The 19,333-nt window shown below is 42.5% G+C and overlaps 1 protein-coding gene across 4 annotated transcripts in view; it reads left to right on the top strand.

Annotated features, from left to right (window-relative positions):
- The first annotated feature begins 285 nt into the window (after positions 1 to 285).
- NPR2 (natriuretic peptide receptor 2) overlaps positions 286 to 19,333 on the top strand; it is a 48,705-nt gene continuing 29,657 nt past the window's right edge. For 2 of the 4 annotated variants that reach the window (XM_012463330.2, XM_012463331.2), the window contains exons 1-2: positions 286 to 375; positions 16,102 to 16,314. In XM_012463330.2, coding sequence (XP_012318753.2) covers positions 16,312 to 16,314 — 3 coding nt within the window. In that variant the 5' untranslated portion in view covers positions 286 to 375; positions 16,102 to 16,311. The remainder of the gene's footprint in view (positions 376 to 16,101; positions 16,315 to 19,333) is intronic. The other 2 variants (XM_012463332.2, XM_012463333.2) reach the window with 2 other exon arrangements.

The following is a 19,333-nucleotide window of genomic DNA, read 5'->3' as shown; positions in this document are numbered from 1 at the left end:
ACAGTTGAAGCAGGGTGCTCTGAGGTTGGCTGCGGCGTGGGGGTTACGACATGGGCCTGCTGTCTGGACTGGAGCAGGTGAATTCGAAGGTCTGTCTAGCACGAGGGCCCAAAGGTCTTGTCAGTGGCCAGTAGCTCTGCCGCCTTTCCCGGAGGGGGTCCAGCGGACACCCTGGAAGGCTGGGCCCTGGACCACCTTCTGCTCCTGCAAGGTGGAGCCAGCCCGATAGGGGGCGGACATGAGTAGGGAGCTGGGGAGCTGGAGAGCATGCAGGTGGGGGGATGATGCCAAAGGGAAAGAGAGCCCCAGTGGGGATTGGTGCGTGTGTGGTAATGGGGACAGAAGTGAGGGTTCATCGCCTGTGACAAAGATGAGGTAGGCATATAGGGGCTTCTGGAAAGCTAAAGGCTGGGCTGAGCCAGGAGTCCTCTTCCAGAAGTTGGGGGGGCAGTGCAGAGGTGTGGGTTGAGCCCGCATGCGTGCCTGCTGAAGAGTGGGTGAGTGGTGAGGACCCGGCCTGCTGGGTCCTGGGGGCGCAGTGGCTGACTCGAAGGGCCTGGAGGGGGCGGCTGGCGCGCGCTGCATGCGCGGGGACAAGGAAAACATCCGCCGGAGGCCCGGCTGGGCAGCGCTCCAGCCTCGGGGCAGGTGCGCGGCGAGGAAGTGAGTGCATTCCGGCCCCCCTCACCGCCGGCCGCCGGCCCTCTGGTGAGTCACCACCGACCCCCGCCGCCGGAGGGAGAGCTGAGCTGCGGGCCAGAGCCCTGGAGGATCGGTTAAGGAGCCAGGAGGGTTTCTGGGAGCAGAGGGTCACTGAGTGGGCTTCTGTCCTGGTGTCGCTACGGGCGCGAAATGGACACTGAACAGTCTGACTGAATGGAGGCAGGTGGGGAGTGATCCCCTGAGAGAACTTGGCGGGCTGAGAGCTGACCCCAGGGCAAAGAGGGGCCCCGGTGAGGTGAAAACTGGGAGTCGGCGGCGCAGGTGACAAGGCTTAGAAAGGGAGGGGAGCCGGGTTGATTGGGGTGACAGAGGAAGAAAGTGTGCCAAGTTAGGCCTGGGAGAACTGAGGGACCTGAGCAGGGACGAGGGAGAGCAACATCAGGTGGGAAGGCGGAAATGGCCAAACCCCAAGCATCGGGTCTGGCCAGAGGCTGGCATAGACAATGAAGGGTAGGTTTTAGGGAGTAGGGGGAGTTAAGATTATTTGGGTACATTTTGGGATTTGGTCTCACAGGTAGAAGGGAGCCTGCTGGTCTCAGCAGGAAGAGTAATGATGGCTTCAAAGCAAGGTTATCTGTGTCTTGGATTACTGTCTGCTATTCAGCCTTTGCCAAAAAATTTGGCACTGATCTGCACATTTTTGTAGTCATTTAAAATTGTATGACTCTATCAAACAATTTTGGTGGATTTTTAAATTAAAAAAATTAAAAAATAAAAATAGAAAAGTTGCATAGTCTAATTCAGTATTTGGCTTAAAACCCAAAGTGAGGCTCTCAGATTGGTAATATGGTGTCAAGCCTTTTGTTTGGCTTTTGCGCCATTTTCCCCTCACTGACTTGTTTGAATTCTTTGTGGCTGATGCTTCAGTTTTTCTGTATCAGTAGAGTTGTTGCACTTCTACTTGTCCTGTCCCTCATTTTACTGTCTTTATTTTTAACCTTTTTTCTGTGTAGCCCTCTAAACTCCCCTATATATTTTGAACCAAGAAAAACATTTCTTGGAATGGGACTACAGTATACAAAGACAAATAACTCACAGTTTTGCTGTATATGTTAGGCTACTATCTTCTTTGGATATATATGTAACTATAGTTTCTGTATTTATCCTGTGGCTGATAGAAAAAGTTAAAGCTGTTTAATTCAGCATAGTATTTGCACAACAGCAATTTATTAGTCCAACTTCTCTTCTAAAATCAACGCTAAAATGGCATTTTGTACTTGTCCCAGAGACACTAATTCTGTCATGATCCTTATGATCTGTGTTATGTTGGGCCAAAGGCGATTACAAGGATTAGGATCTTTATAATTTATTTTAAAGATCTTTAAATTCTGTGTTGCCTTTGGTCCCACAAGCAAATCTGGGTCAGTTAATGGGAAAAAAAAAGAAAGAAAGAAAGAGAAAGAGAGAAAGAAAGAGAGAGAGGAAAGAAAGAAAGAAAGAGAAAGAAAGAAAAAGAAACTGTCTTACTTTGGGCCCTGTTGCTTTCTCCCATGCTGTTTCAACCCCAGCCCTACCCTGTTCCCAGTGTCCTTTGCCTTCATTCCTTCTTTGCTCTGCTGGGCATCTTTAGAGGAAAACTTCACACCAACTTCCTTTACTATAAATTCTCTCCCTCCTCTCAACTCTACACTTCTCTTTGCCAACATACACTACTACTGCTTCACTGATTTCTTTTTTAAGCCCACAGCTCTTTCTGGCTCTTTTCCACCTTTAACACTCTTATGTTGAAATCCTCTTTTTCCTCCTTTCTCTTTGGTAAGACCTCAGACTTTTTAAAATGCTAGGCTTGATTGTTTATTCTGCATGGTCCACTTTTGCCTTCCTTCCTCTTCTATTACCCTTTTCTTATTCTAGACTTTAAACTCAGTTATGCTTGCCTTCACTAAAGCCTTAACCTTTCCTATGATTAGAAAAAGATGCTTATGTTTCCATTATTTTTCCTGCAAGAAAACACATTCTCAAATTCATATGCACTTCAAACTCTCCTCCCAACGTTTTGCATCCAGAAGCATAATGTGGCCATTATTGTGAAGTCCACTGAGTGACCGTTGAAGCTTGGTGTTATGCCAGGCACTGTGTAGTAAATTTCATAATGCTGGTGCCAGATTTCTGAATTATTACAGATAACAGATGATAGGCTGGGTGCAGTGGCACTTTGGGAGACCAAGGCAGGCAGATTGCTTGAGGCCAGGAGTTCGAGACCAGCTTGGCTAACATGGTGAAATTCTGTCTCTAAAATTACAAAAGTCAGTTGGGCATGGTGGCACGTGCCTGTAATCCCAGCTCCTCTGGAGGCTGGGATGGGAGAATTGCTGGAACCTGGGAGGCAGAGGTTGCAGTGAGCCGAGATTGTGCCACTGCACTCCAGGCTGGGTGACAGAGTGAGACCCTGTGTCCAAAAAAAAAGGAATAATTCTTTGATATGCAATTGCTCCTCCACTTTCCCTTCCCTCTCATGATCTCTGCTCAGTAAAACCAAGGTGCATTTTCTGGACCCACCTATCTTGGGGGTGATTAGTAGTAAAGGGTTGTAAATACTTACAATTTTTTTCCTTTCTGATATAATTCTTGACCTCCTTCTAGAAGCCCTGTCATCTTATCTTTGCTGGATAATTTTTAAGCTTTTTTTTTTTTTTTTTTTGAGACAAAGTCTCTCTCTGTTGCCCAGGCTGGAGTGCAGTGGCGCAATCTCAACTCACTGCAACCTCCGCCTCCTGGGTTCAGTGATTCTTCTGCCTCAGCCTCCAGAGTAGCTGGTATTACAGGCGAGCGCCACCACGCCTGGCTAATTTTTTCTATTTTTAGTAGAGACGGGGTTTCACCATATTGGCCAGGCTGGTCTTGAACTCCTGACCTCGTGATCCACCCACCTCAGCCTCCCAAAGTGCTGAGATTACAGGCGTGAGCCACCATGCCCAACCTAAGCATTCTTTTGCAGAAGAATCTCTAATGTCCTTTTTTCATCAGATCTGCACTTGATGAATCCTAAAGCTACTTCTGCACAGTTCCTTTATCCATTTTTTTGTTTGTTTTTCTTTTTCATTTTTTGTGCCTGTGTTATTTTTCATGGGTTTACTATCTCTTTACAAATGGGCTGCATCCACTGAGGGGCAGCATTGATTTCCTGCTGCTGTCACCCAGTGCCTCAGCCTCCCTTGATCCCTTTTCTCATTCACTCTTGCTGCCCATACTTACTTCCCTTTATTGTCTGTTCTAATCTTCTCCTTATCTATCTCTTTAACGAAATTCACTATTTTAAAAAAGATTTCTGGGATCTCAAAAGTTTTTTAGGAGACCTCACATAAGTCGTTGCATTGTGAGCTAAAACTGTGTGTAGCATCGATTTCCCCCAGATTGGGGCTGATGATGGGGGGGGGTTGAGAGAGCAGAATATCCTCATGTACAGAGTTTCTCAGCTGTGACACTGTTAACATTTTGGAGGATAATCCTTTGTGTGGGGGGCTGTTCTGTGTATTGTAGGATGCTTAGCAGCTGCTCAATAGATGCCAGTGGTATCATCTCAATTGTGACAACCAAAATGTCTCCAAATTCTTCCAAATGTTCCTGGAAGACAAAATCTACCCTCTACCCCAGTGTTGAGAATTACTGTGCTGGAATATCAGCTTTTTTGAAATTTATTAAATAAATGGTTATACTTTCTCTTCCCAATTTCTGATTTGTTTGCTCAGCTGGAGATTTAGAAGTGTGATCTTTGACTTACTTGGTAGGTGGTAGCCTCTCTTAAAATTTCAGGTTCCTGAGCTTATCCTTATGCTGAATCAGAAACACTGAAGGTGGAACTCAGAGATCTGATTTTTACAAGATACTACCCTCCCACCCCCAACCATTTAATTCTTCTGCCCTAGGCTTGACCCTCCTATGGCATAACTGCTGCATTATCCACATTTTTTTTTTCCTGCAAGTCTTCCTGGTGCTCCAGCTTTGCTTCCGCTCTTGGCCCCGTGATGCCAACACAAATAAGGAGGCCTTAGGTTACCAAGACAACTGAAGCACAGGAAACCGTAAGGCTCAGTGCTCCCACAGGCATCACAGACCGCGGCTGTACTGGCTTGCTTTCTCCTTAGGGACTCAGCCATACTTCCTTTTCCCCATCCCCCAAACTACCCAGACTGGCAGATACTGAGGCCCAAGCCACAAACCCTGATTTCACAGATCTGGTAGTAGATTTCTGGGGTGGGTAGAATAGGAATTGGTGAATGAAGCTTTTCTTCTAGCATTGATATTTTATGTCATTTTGGTGATAATTGAATTTGTAATCATGAGAACTACATTTCCCTGGGAGATGCTAGCTTTGGAATCAGGATGCTTCTCTTTATGTTATTTATACCTGCTTCACTGGACCTTGAGTCTTAGTTGTTTTTGCATCCCTAGCTAAACGTGTTTACAATTTGCATTGGGCCAAAAGGTTTCGCAATCTACTTCTGGAACACTGGAAGCAGCTAATGTTTAGCAAGAAAAGAATATTTTTAGGGCCAGGTGCAGTAATCCCAAAATGCCAACACTTTGGGAGCATGAGGCAGTTGGATTGCTTGAGTTCAGGAATTCAAGACCAGCCTGGGTAACATGACAAAACCCTGTCTCTACAAAAAAAAATACAGAAATTAGCCAGGCGTGGTGATGTACTCCTGTAGTCTCAGCTACTTGGGAGGCTCAGGCAAGAGAGTCACTTGAGCCTTGGAGGTCGAGGCTGCGGTGAGTCATGATTGTGCCTGGGTGACAGAGCAAGACCCTGTCTCAAAAAAAAAAAAAACAAAAATTTACCAAATAATGAATTTGGGTTCTGTTTACACTTATATCAAAGCTAGTCATTTTTTAAAGGAGAATCATCTGGCTTGATTAATTCTCTTTAAAGCCATGAATAAATGAAAACCTACTTGCACTTAGATGCTTAAAAATATTGACTCAGGCTGGGCATGGTGGCCCACGCCTGTAATCCCAGCACTTTGTGAGGCCGAGGCTGGCAGGTCACTTGAGGTCAGGAGTTTGAAATCAGTCTGGCCAACATGGTGAAACCCCGTCTCTACCGAAAATACAAAAAATTAACCGGGGATGGTGGTACATCCCTGTAATCCCAGCTGAGGCAGGAGAATCGCCTGAAGCTGGGAGATGGAGGTTGCAGTGAGATTCTTTTTTTAAAAAAAAAATTGACTTGATCCAAAATAGGAGCAGGCTGCCTCCATGGGACATTCGTGCCAGGCCAGAACAAGGGAGAATAAAGGGAAATGAGGCAGATGTGATAGCTCCCTTTAGACAGTTGAAGGACTGTCACGATGAAGGAGGGATTAGATGTACTTGGTTTAGTTCCAGAAGATAAATAACTTTTATTTAGTGATAGGGGAACAAATTTTGGCTTGATAAGGAAGAACTTTTGAATCATTTGAGGACCCCAAAGTGGAATTAGCTAAACTGTTAGGCAGTGAATTGTGACTGTATTGTTTATGTAGAGCTTAGATGAATATTTGCACAAGGTTTGGATGAAGTTTTAGACATTAAATTGGGTTCAACCTGCAAGGAAAAGCAGGCAGATTTAGGAAAAGTAGGCAGATTTAGGAAAAGTCAATTCACCCTTCTGTCATGTGATTCTGTGGCACTATTAAATTCATTATTATTTTTCTAAGCACCTCTGTCAATTTTACCTTCTCAAGTAATTGATAATAGAGTTTATAGTAAAGTCTTTAGAGATTTCTCAAACGTTGTTCCTCATCCCTCTGGAGATTTCTCAAGAATGCCTCCGAAGTGGCTAAGAATGGTGAAATGAAGGCCATCTGGGACTCTGAGCCCTTTACCTATGCTTCAGCCAGAACAATCTTGCTTTTATTTGTTTTTTTTTTTTTTTTTTTTTTTTTTTTGAGACGGAGTTTCGCTCTTGTTACCCAGGCTGGAGTGCAATGGCGCGATCTCTGCTCACTGCAACTTCCGCCTCCTGGGTTCAGGCAATTCTCCTGCCTCAGCCTCCTGAGTAGCTGGGATTACAGGCACGCACCACCATGCCCAGCTAATTTTTTGTATTTTTAGTAGAGACAGGGTTTCACCATGTTGACTTTTATTTGTTTTACAAATTAAATGTAATGGCTTCCTTGAAGATTTTCTTTTTAACAGAAGAAAAATGGTTCTGCTGTAAAAAAAAAAAAATTAAAGGCTCTGATATTTCAAGGTCTTCCTTTTATTGACAGGAAAACTGAGATACAGAAGAAGTGTCTTGCCAAAGGTCACACAGTCCGTAAAGTTCAGAGTTGGGATTCAAATCTAGCTCTTCTAGTTCAAATTGTTTTTCTTCCACTCTACAAGTCTGCCTTGTTAGAATTCAGTAAAAGCTCTCCATTCTACTGGCCACCACTGTAATCCAGAATCTCATTTCTTCTAATCTACTATTCTGTATTAGCCACTTAACTAGTCTCCTTGCTGTCTAATTCTATTCTATATTATATATACTCTTGCCATTTTATTCTTCTTGGAACATTGTTTTCATCCTGAGATTTCCCTGTTTAAGAACCTTCTCCCTATCTTTTATAAGAACTTTTCAGGCTGGCCTTATGTTAGCATTCTTTAGAATCCTCATTGTTCAGCTGAATGTGAGCCTAACTCCATCCTATTATGAGTAATTAATGAACTATATAATAGTGAGATTAACTGAGTCCCTCCCTATTCCTAGACTTCACCTTTGGCAGGATTTTCATGTATACAGTTTTAATCAGGCATGACGAGAAGATACAAAAGAAATAGAAAATTGCAGCCCATAAAAAGCAAGTTACATAATAATGTGAATAATATAATTCTATTTATATCTCACATGTATTTTTTAAAACAAGAATGAGATGTATAGAAATTGCGTGGAATAAAACACATCAGGCTGGGCTCGGTGGCTCATGCCTGTAATCCCAGCACTTTGGGAGGCTGAGGCAGCAGATTACCTGAGGTCAAGAGTTCAAGACTAGCCTGGCCAACATGGTGAAACCCTGCCTCCACTAAAAATACAAAAATTAGCCTGGTGTGGTGGCATATACCTGTAATCCCAGCTGCTTCAGAGGCTGAGGCAGGAGAATTGCTTGAATCCAGTAGGTGGAGATTGCAGTGAGTCGAGATCATGCCACTGTACTCCAGTCTGGGCAATAGAGAAAGACTCCGTCTCTAAGAGATTGAGAAAGGATGAGGGGAGGAAGGGGGACTTTCACCTCCTTTTTTTTACTCAGAAGGCTGAGAAGACTGCTTGAGACCAGAAAGTCGAGGCTGCAGTGAGCCATGATCATGTCACCTCACTCAGCCTGGTTGACAGAGTGAGACCCTGTCTCAAAAAAAAAAAATGTTTTGTTTTCCCACAGTGGCAACCTTTTGAAGTGTTAACCTTCTGGAAAAAGGTTAATTTCAAGTCTTATAGCTTGGTCTGATTTTTAAAAATTTGATGTAAGCTAATCATGAGAAGTGTGCAGATTCACACTCTTTAACTCCTGTGGATTGAAAAACAAATTATCTAACCTCCATTTCCACTGGACAGAGAGCTCATTCTTCTGGTATGTTTCAGAAGGCTGATGGAGCAAGGATAACCTTATATTACCAATGGACTGCTTAATCTCTATAAGGATTTGTTGGCCAGCTACTATTGATAACAAAAAATACTTTTTTTTTTTTTTTTGAGATGGATTCTCACTCTGTTGCTCAGGCTGGAGTGCAGCGGTGTGATCTCACTGCAACCTCCACTCCCCAGGTACAAGCAATTCTCTTGCCTCAGGCTCCTGGGTAGCTGGGATTACAGGCATGCATCACCATGCCTGGCTAATTTTTGTATTTTTAGTAGAGACAAGGTTTCACCATGTTGGTCAGGCTGGTCTTGAACTCCTGACCTCGTGATCCACCCTCCTTGGCCTCCCAAAGTGCTGGGATTACAGGTGTGAGCCACTGCACTGGCCAAAAAATACTTTAAAGTAACTGTTTCAAGATACTTTTTTGTTAACTTTATTGAAATATAACTTATATACAAGAAGATGTACCCATTTAAAATGTACAATTCAGTGAGTTTTAACATATGTATATATCTGTATAATAATCTCTCAATCAAGATAAAGAAGATCTCTGTCACCAACCTGCTCCGCCCCCAAATTTTCTTATTACCGTTTGCATTTACTCTCCCCTCATTGCAATCCACACTGATCTGGTTTCTATCACTGTAGATTTGTTTTGTAGAGTTTCATGTAAATGCAGTCACAGGGTATGTATTCTGCATTTGGCTTCTTTAACTCAGCACACTGTTTTTGATATTTATTCATATTTTTGTGTATATTAATAGTTTGGCCAGGCACAGTGGCTCACGCCTGTAATCCCAGCACTTTGGGATCCTGAGGTGGGCAGATCATGGGAGGTCAGGAGTTTGAGACCAGCCTGGCCAACATGGTGAAACCCTGTCTCGACTAAAAATACAAAAATTAGTCGGGCATGGTGGTGCTTGCCTGTAGTCCCAGCTACTCAAGAGGCTGAGGCAGGAGAAGCTCTTGAACCCAGGAGACAGAGGTTGCAATGAGCAACCACTGCACTCCAGCCTGGCGACAGAGGTTGCAATGAGCAACCACTGCACTCCAGCCTGGCGACAGAACGAGACTCCATGGCAAACAAAAAAAAAATTGTTCTTTTTTATTGCTGGGCAATAATTCATTGTATAGACATACAGCAATTTGTTTACCCATTCATCTGACGATGGACATTTGGGCTGTTTTCCACTGTTTTGGAAGCTGCTATGAACATTTACATTGAAGTCTTTGTGGACATGTTTGCATTTTTCTAAGATAAATACCTAGGAGTGAAACTTAGGTCCTGTTGTAAGTGAATGTTTTACTTGATAAAGAAAAAACTACCAGTTGGGTGCAGTGGCTCATGCCTGTAATCCCAGCACTTTGGGAGGCTGAGGCAGGCAGATTGCTTGAGTCCAGGAGTTTGAGACCAGCTTGGACAACATGACAAAACCATCTGTACAAAAAATACAAAAATTAGCTGGGTGTGGTGGCTGAGGTGGGAAGATCATCTGAGTCTAGGAGGCAGAGGTTGCAGTGAGCCATGATCTTGCCGTTGCACTCCAGCCTGGGCAACAGAGCATGACCCTGTCTCAAAAAAAAAAAAGTTCCTAATTTATTTATTTATTAAAGATGGGGTTTCACCATGATGGCCAGGCTGGTCTTGAACTCCTGACCTCAGGTGATCCACCCACCTCGGCCTTCCAAAGTGCTAGGATTACAGGCGTGAGCCACCACGCCTGGCCTTTTACTAATAAAATAATTTTTTTTTTTAAAAAAAGAGAAAGTGCCATACTGTTTTCCAAAGTGTCTGTACAATTTTCCACTTACCAGCATTATATGAGAGTTCTAGTTGCTTTGCATCCTCATCAACACTTAGTATTGTCAGTTTCCTAAAAAACAAACAAACAAAAAAACACCCTAGTAGGTGTGTAGTGGTGTCTCACTGTGGTTTTAATTTGCATTTTCCTCATGATTAATGACATTGAGCATCATTTCGTGTGCTTATTATTTGTCACCAGTATCTCATATTTGGTGAAATCTATTCAAATTATTTGCCCATTTAAAAAGCTAGAATGTTTGGTTTCTTGTTACTGAGTTTTAAGAGTTACTTATATATTCTGGATACAAGTCCTTTATGAGTACATGAATTAAAAATACTTTCCCCCAGTTGGTGGCTTGCCTTTTTGTTTTCTTTATATTGTCTTTTGAGGAGTGTAAGTTTTAAATTTTGGTGAAGTCAAATTTTTTGCTTTTTTCTTTATGGCCAGTATTTTTTGTGTCCTGCATAAGGTATCTTTCCTTACACCAAGGTCACAAAGACTTTTTTCCTACATTTTCTTCTATATCTAAAAGTTTTGTAATTTCAGCTTTACATTTAGGTCTTTTATGTCTATGAGCCATTTTGATCACATGCTCAATTTTGTTCTCACTGCACAAAAGACACAGTAGGAAAGGAAGAATCTGGAATAGAGATGACTGCCTCTCTCAAAAGACAGATTGTAGAATAGAAATATTAAACTTTATTCTGTGCATTATCTTCATCTAATATTTATTAAGTAATAACTGTTCAGTAGTAAAATATATATAAATTACCTACTGTGAGTCAGGCACTGGAGATACAGTAATGAAAATACTAGACAATGCTCTTGCTCCCTTGGAATTTATATTTGAGTGGGAGAAATTGTGTTTTTATTATAGTGAGCATCCATCGTTTATATGGTAAAGTCAAGAAAAATGTCATTGCCATTGCCTGTATCTGTGATTTCTCAAATACTCAGTTGAAGGAAGCATTTTAGGTTGTTGGTAATCTTCTTAATACTATTGTATGATAAAGCATGAACCTGTTTCCACAAAGAGTCGCTGATCTGCAGAGAAAAGGGAATCTTGGGCTGCATACAGCCATCTACAATGTGTGATGTGGTAGAGCAGTACTGAATGCAGAGTCATATCAAATGATCTCATGTTCCTGTCACTACTGAGGTGTAATGACCAGAGTTAATGATCTTTTCCTTGGTTTAAGCAAATTGGTTTGTTTTTTGCCAAAAGATTTCATTAATACTACCTTTAGATAACTCTTAGATCTCTTTTCTGATAGCCAGAGGACCAGATACCTTCTATAATTAGCCATTCATGTGTTCCTTAAAACGAGTCATACTTTGTGTTAATGATACCACCATTCTTCAAGCCACTTTAAGTATCAAAAATAAGTTCTATTTACTATTAGCATTTATAAACTAATACTAATATTAAATAGCCAGATAATAAATGGTGTTAAGTCAGAGCAGGATGAGATCTATGACCTAGTCTTGCATGATGAGTAGGATTTCAGGAGATACAAATAAAGAGGACAGATTAATTTATATTGATGAATTTGAGGAAAATGGTTATATAAGCAAATACACTATTCTTGGCTTGACTCCTTTATCATCTATCTATAGTAGACATCATTAAATTCATCATGGTATTCTTTCTTGTTGAGCCTGGACATAGCCTGGTAAGACTAGAACTAGATAATAGGAAAAGAAAGGTAGATATTAAGTGGAGATTGTTGTTGTTGCTGTTGTTTTGCACTCGTCAACCAGGCTGGAGTGCAATGGAATGATCTCGGCCCACTGCAACCTCTGTCTCCCAGGTTCAGGCGATTCTCGTGCCTCAGCCTGAGGAGCTGGGATTACAGATGCCTGCCACGACACCCAGTATTTTTAGTAAAGATGAGGTTTCGCTATGTTGGCCAGACTGGTCTCAAACTTCTGACCTCAGATGATCCGCCCGCCTCAGCCTCCCAAAGTACTGGGATTACAGGCATGAGCCACTGTGCTTGGCCAGAATTTTTTTTTTTTTTTTTTTTTTTGAGGCAAGATCTGGCTTTGTCATCCAAGCTGGAGTGCAATGGCTCACTGCATCCTCCCGCCTCACCCTCCTGAGTAGCTGGGACCATAGGCATGTGTCACTACTTCTGGCTAATTTTTGTCTTTTTTGTAGAGATGTAGTTTCACCATGATGCCCAGGCTGGTCTTGAACTCCTGAGCTCAAGGGATCCACCCACCTTGGCCTCCCAGAGTGCCAGAATTACAGATGTGAACCACTGTGCCTGGCCATGGAGAGGTTATTTAGAAAGAGACATCAGTGAGACTATGGAGATGTCTGACCCTGGAGGTCAAGATGTGAGATATTTCCTATGTGCAACAGGGAAGCCCTTGGAGCAGAGACTATGAAACGTATCTGATGCATGCATCTGAGGGGTGCAATAGGCATCACAACTGCACTCAGAAAAAATAGTGCTAGGGAAAGACAGTGCAATTCATTCTGCCAGCAGGTATCACTCAGGCTATCTCCAGGCTGAGAGAGACCCTGGAGTTATACTAGCACAGAGTTGGACCATGGTTGCCAGCAGAGTCAGCAACATACAGGGGCAAAGGATCATTGGCCTGGAGAATCTTAAGAAGCTGGAGGAGCACTTCCTCAAGGGCTGCAACTTTTTCCTGCTCCTATGAAGTTCCCTTCCCCTGGTACATGTAGATCCATCTCAGGTAGATAAGCAGGAGAGGGGTGGCTATCTGAGAGACTGAGCAATTTTTATTCAATACGTCTAAGCAGTACCTAAAAAGACATTAAATGATCAGATAGGACTATGTTAAACTGGTTTGGAGGCTTATGAGGGACATGATGTAGGCAACTGTGAAGATGCACAAGACCTTCATGTGAGTAGAGGGTGCCCTCAGCTCACCCACCACTTTCGATAAAGTGAGGCAAGACTGAATGTGAAATGAGGCAGGCCTGTTTACCTGTGTCCAAGAGGGGCTGATTGGGCGCATTTGAGATAAGTTAGAGTAGATGCCAGAGGCAAGCGGCCTAGCTGAGCAGGGAGCTGGGTACACTCAGCTGCAGGAGCACTGTGTGCCCATGTGTACCTGCCTCTGCACCACCAGTATCACAGCACTGGCTGCACCCATTGCCAGGCAAGAAAGAACCATGTGGTTGAAATACATCTACTGTACCTGGCCCTGTCAGACTTGGGAGAATAGATTCTTATCTTGTTGTCCTTGATGCTGTTTCCATCAGCATCCACCTGTTATCTCTCCTCACCCTGAGGAGCCCATCCCATCTTGATTTTGTCATTCATTTTTTTCTCATTCATTCATTCACTCTGTTATTCAGTCTGTTATGACATACACTGTACTAGGCACTGAAGAAACAGTATTTTGTAGAGGTAAGGGAATAAACACACATGAATACAATGAAGTTTGAACAATATTAAGCTTCAGAGTCTTATTGGAGTACACATTTTTGGGGAACATAGTTTGTAAAGGAAGTAGGGAGGTTTATGCTGTGACCTAAGGAATGATTTTGAGGTAATCAGGTGAAAGGTGGGAAGAAAGTTTCAGGCAGAGGGAACAACATGTGCAAAGATGAGAGACATTAAAGGAACAAAAGTTCAGAATGTCTAGAGTGTAGAAGGTGAGGAGGAGGGAAGTGATTTGAGATGAGGCTGAAGAGAGGCAGGGAGATGACCATGGGGCACCTTGAAATTCAGGATCAGTTGTTTGTGTTTCATCCTAAGCACAATGGGAAGCTATTCAAAGGATTTATGCAGAGGAGTAACTTTGCCAGCATTGTATTTTTAAAAAAAGAATTTAAACAATTTTAATATAATTCAAATCTGTATGTTCAGTTCATTTCATCTCCTTCACTGCCAAACCTGGGGGCAGGGACTGCTTCGGTTTCTCTGCCTAAGATTCTTACCAGCATTGTATTTTGAATTTATATAGGGTGGATTGGAGTGGATCAACACCAGATGTGGGGAGACAAGTTAAGGGATTGTTACATTAGTTCAGGTGAAGGATGATGGTGTTTTGAACTGCATAGGGTAGAGGTAGTAGAGAAGATAGATTTGGGGCATATTTTGGAGGTATGTCCAGCAAGGCTTAGATGTGGAGAGTAGTGAGGAAGATGGAGAATTCAAGGATTACCAAGGTTTTTGGTTGAACACCTATGTGGATGATAGTGTCCTTTGCTGAGTAAGAGAACATTGGAATGGGAAGATATTTTGGAGGAAAATCATGTGTCTGGTTTGGATGTTGAGTTTGAAGTTCTTGCAAGACCATCAAGTGAAGAGATCCTGTGGGCAATTGGATATATGATTTGAAACCTGATAGAAATGGACTAGCAATTCTTTCTTGGCATATAGAAATTTGTTATTGGAGCAGTAGGCATAGGTATTACTGGAGAGAGAGAGAGAGAGAGAGAATGAGAGAAAATTGAGTGGAAAAACAAATCTACAATATATCCCTGAGGATCATCAATCAACCCAAGGGCAAGCAGAGAAGAGTCGGTAAGAGACTGAGAAAGAGCTGCCAGGTTGGAAGACACCTGGACAGTGTGGTGTCATGGAGGGTATACCACTGCAGTCAGCTGTAGGGGAGTGTCAGAGTGTTTGGCTGGACTTCTGGAGATGCTCAAGTTACCTACAGTATTTGAAGGAGTGGGTAGGCTACAGAGGATCAGAGGAGCACACCTGGAGCTCCCAGCCTCCCGTAAGTATCTCCCTAACAAACACAGCATCCTTCTGCCTGTCAAATCGGAAGAAAACCTGAACTCCAGGAAGTAGCAGGGGTTCAGTGGAAAGAGCGGGTGCTCACACAGGTTATACCTTTAACCTGGTGAGGTTTGGAAGGATCAGAGTGAATTTTAGTCTCTGGATCTGAAGCATCCCATACATTTTGTTGCCCTCTTACCACTTCTAGCAGCTGACCTTACTTTTTTCTCTGTCTTTGCCTCTATCTTTGCCCCTCTGATTCTCTAGCCTGGTTGGTTCTCCTTGGCTCTTGAGCTTGGTTTAGTTTGTGTAGCACTCCTTTTCTGAGGCGTAACTTCCATAACAAATATTTATAGTAACTCCTCTGCTTGGCTGGCAAGTCCCGGAACCTTTGTCCTTATGTACTGCCCTAAAAAGCAGTCACTCCAGAGCACAGCTCAGCTTTATAGGCCTAGATATGATTAGATGCTTCCTTTACCCTTTCTGGAGGTGTTAGTGGCTCTGAGCCTTAGAAGTTCTGTTCTCCTTAACCATCTCCTTCTCTCCTGTTTTGCTTGTCTGAAACATATTTATTAGCTAGATGTTGAGGTTAGTAGTTCTACCCCTCAGTGAAGATTGATGAAAAATTAGCCCAAAATTTCTGTCTTCCAATTAAAAAAATCTATAATCTCTACGTTCTGTGAGTTGGGTCTGAGGGATGCCTCTAGCTCTTAGCTTATTTCAGGACCTAAATTTAACATACCCTGGGTTTAAGTGGTGGCTTGTAATTTCTATATAGGAGAAGCTTAAGGGGGGAAATCTGATTGGAAGAGAAGGGAGGTAGTTAGGTTTGCCTTAAAGCTGAGTACACAAGAGTAATCTGATCAGCTGGCTGGGACTGACTGCCAGAAAAATTAAAAAACAAAGATGTGATTGATAAAAATGTGTACTTTGTTCATGTAAGTGATTTTTTAAAATGTAGACTCTGAGACCTTTTTTTCCCATCTTCCGTTGGCCAATTATTGCATTTACATAGTTTCTTCCTTCCTTCCCCAAACAAGGTGTAACACCATTAGCCTGAGAATTTTAAACACATGCTTTGCTCACTTTTTTTCTATTTATGTATTATTTTTATTTGGTTTATTTTTGGGGGAGGGGAGGCAGGAGTTGCCATTTGTGCCAATGACTCTTCCTCAAATCTTCCAAGCAATCTTTTCCTTGGGGAGTTGTACTACAAAATTCTAATAATTACTGTTGTGCAATATCGAGATACCTTACGTATGTAGCAACAATGGCACTTATGCTTACACCCAGTGAAACAAGGTCATTTTCTACTGGCAGTAATATGCATTGAGGTGACAGGTGATGGCATGATTATGGATTAACTCACCAAGGAAATGAGTCTGAAAAGAATAATGCAGAAATCTGAGGACTAGAGCCTGGAGTGGGGAAGCTTTGAGTTCAGAGGAAGAAGAGGACTTCACCATGGGGAGCCATCAGCTGGACATTGAGATGGAAGGATGACTATGAGTATGAGCTATTACAGAAGCCATGGTAAGAGTCGTAAGTAGATGACATTAACATCAAATGTGACTGATGTGTAACTGGAGGAACTTACTGTCATATGCAAACTAACAACTCCACTGTGTTCTTCTTAATCTAGATCATTTGTAAAAATTTTACACTAGACTATTCAGTTCTATTCAACAAGTATTTTTTGAGCTGCACACTACCTGTCATGGGGTTGTATAAAAGAGCTATAAAGTTGTGTTTTAAAATAATATGTCTTTATAAACAAATATGCTGGCAAATTTATACATAAAACTCTCAAACTTTACTGCTATATTTGTTAAGTGGAGACTATAGACCTATTTCAGTGACATTTACAAAAACTCCTTTGGTATTCTTTTATCCTTGTTGTACCTTAAAAAGAAAACCCATATATAACTTCTATCATTACAAAAGTAATACATAATTATTGAAAAATACAGCTGGGCATGGTGGCTTACGGCTGTAATCCCAGCACTGTGGGAGGCTGAGGTGGGAGGATCGCTTGAGCCCAGGAGTTCAAGACCAGCCTGGGCAACATGGTGAGACCTTGTCTCTACAAAAAAAATAAAAAAAACAAATAGCCAGGCTTGGTGGTGAATGCCTATAGTTCCAGCTGCTTGAGAGGCTGAGGCAGGAGGATTGTTTGAGCCCAGGAGGTTGAGGCTGCAGTGAGCCGAGATTGCACTACTGCACTCCAGCCTGGGTGACAGATCGAGACCCTGTCTTAAGAAAAAAGAAAAGAAAAGAAAAGAAAAATATATATGTATATAATATATATATATAAATTATAACATGTACTATCCCTAAAGAGATAGTAAATCTTAACATTTTGATTTCTACTGTTTCAAGTTTCTTTTTTTTTTTTTTGAGATAGAGGCTTGTTCTGTCAACCTAGGCTGGAATCCAGTGGTGCTATCTTAGCTCACTGCAACCTCCACTTCCTGGATTCAAGTGATTCTCCTGCTTCAGCCTCTGAAGTAGCTGGGACTACAGGTGCACACCACCACACCTGGCTAATTTTTGTGTTTTTAGTAGAGATGGGGTTTCACCATTTTGGCCAGGCTGGTCCTGAACTCCCGACCTCAGGTGATCCACCCATCTCAGCCTCCCAAAATACTGGGATTACAGGTGTGAGCCACTGTGCTCAGCCCCAGTTTTCTTTTAAAAAAATATTTATTTAATTTTTTAAAATTTTTTCTGCTGAACAGCCTGTGAGGATTTATATATATATATATGTATATATATGTATACACATATATATACCCGATAAACTATAAACTTAAATCTCATTTTCAGCTTGGTTAGATTTAGTTTAGACTTTTTCATTTTTTTTTTTGTGAGACGGAGTCTCGCTCTGTCACCCAGGCTGGAGTGCAGTGGCATGATATCAGCTCATTGCAACCTCCGCCTCCTGGGTTCTTGCAATTCTCCTGCCTCAGCCTCCTGAGTAGCTGGGACTACAGGCGCACGCCGCCACACCCGGCTAATTGTTTGTATTTTAGTAGAGATGGGGTTTCACCGTGTTGCCTAGTCTGGTCTTGAACTCCTGAGCTCAGGAAATCCACCCGCCTCAGCCTCCCAAAGTGCTGGGATTACAGAAGTGAACCACCGCGCCCGGCTTTTAATTTTTAAAAGAAATAAAAGAGATGGGGTCTTGCTTTGTTGCCCAGGCTGGTCTCAGACTTTTGGGCTCAAGTAATCCTCCTGCCTTGGACTCCCAGTGTTGGAGTTGCAGGTGTGAGCCACCACGCCTGGCCCATATTATGATTGCTAAAGATCTTTCTTTGGCCGAGCACGGTGGCTCATGTCTGTAAATCCCAGAATTTTGGGAGGCTGAGGTGGGTGGATCACCTGAGGTAGGGAGTTTGAGACCAGCCTCTCCAACATGGTGAAACCCTGTCTCTACTAAAAATACAAAATTAACTGGGCATGGTGGCGCATGCCTGTAATCCCAGCTACTCAGGAGGCTGAGGCAGGAGAATCACTTGAACTCAGGAGGCAGAGGTTGCAGTGAACTGAGATTGCGCCGTTGCACTCCAGCCTGGGCAACAAGAGTGAAACTCTATCTCAAAAAGCAAAAACAAAACAAAAAAAGATCATTTTTTATAGGTGAAAATATACTCCATTGTTATTTTAATTTTATAGCCACTTTTAAAATTTTGTGTATTGGTGGAAAAACTATTTGATGCTAAATTTTATTAAAACAGTCAAACATTATTCTAAGTTGGTTGAATGAAGCGAATGGTTAATCTGGGTTATCCTGGTTTTGGTTGAATGTTCATGTGACTCTGAAGGTGTCATACCCCAGTTCTACCACTCCTGGGCCCTCAGGAGACTCAGCCTCAGCACCTTGCTCCCTCAAGACAGCAAACACCTCCCTCCCTGAGAGATTGTGCTCAGCTCTGGTCCAGGAAGGCTGCATAGGCCCTTTGCTGGATGACCCAGTAGGCGGACTAAGTGTGCCTTTAGGGGCCCAGCAAAGCAGTGGTGCCAAATAGATTTGGGGGAAAGGATATTGATGTGTTTTTAAAAACATGGAAGTAGTTATTATGGGAAAAGCTGAATTTATTGATTTTATTTTTATTTCTTTTTTGAAGGAGGGGAGTACCATAATCTTTTCAGTGTTTTCAGTTTTTATATAGGTCAATTCCCGTCTTTGACTCATCCCAAACTTTGGTAGGGGGGGCTTCAGTCACGTCCTTTTCTTTGTCAGTAGCCCCCTCCCCATATTGTCCCAGGGATTGGGAGGCAGGAAATTTATAATGCCCTTTTCTCTCTCTTTTCTCCAAATTCATTTTCTCTCCTGTGTCCCTTTGGGAGAAAAGGGAAATCAATTCTGTCTCTTCACTCCTCTATATTACTCCATCTGGATGGACTCAACACTCATAGCAGTGAACCTTGAACTTGGCAGTTTTGGAGGCAGGATCTTTGCCCTCAGTACAGTAAATTCATTTTTTTGTTGTTGTTGTTTAGATGCCAGATTTAGGGTCCAAACAGGAAAACAGAACTCACTCTAAGCATT

The sequence above is a fragment of the Aotus nancymaae genome, unplaced genomic scaffold (genome assembly GCF_030222135.1).
Source record: "Aotus nancymaae isolate 86718 unplaced genomic scaffold, 86718_ANA_hifiasm-v0.15.2.pri h1tg000003l, whole genome shotgun sequence".
NCBI classification, from domain to species: domain Eukaryota; kingdom Metazoa; phylum Chordata; class Mammalia; order Primates; family Aotidae; genus Aotus; species Aotus nancymaae.
The sequence above is the reverse complement of the archived record's forward strand: the minus strand, read 5'-3'. Positions and strand labels throughout refer to the sequence as shown.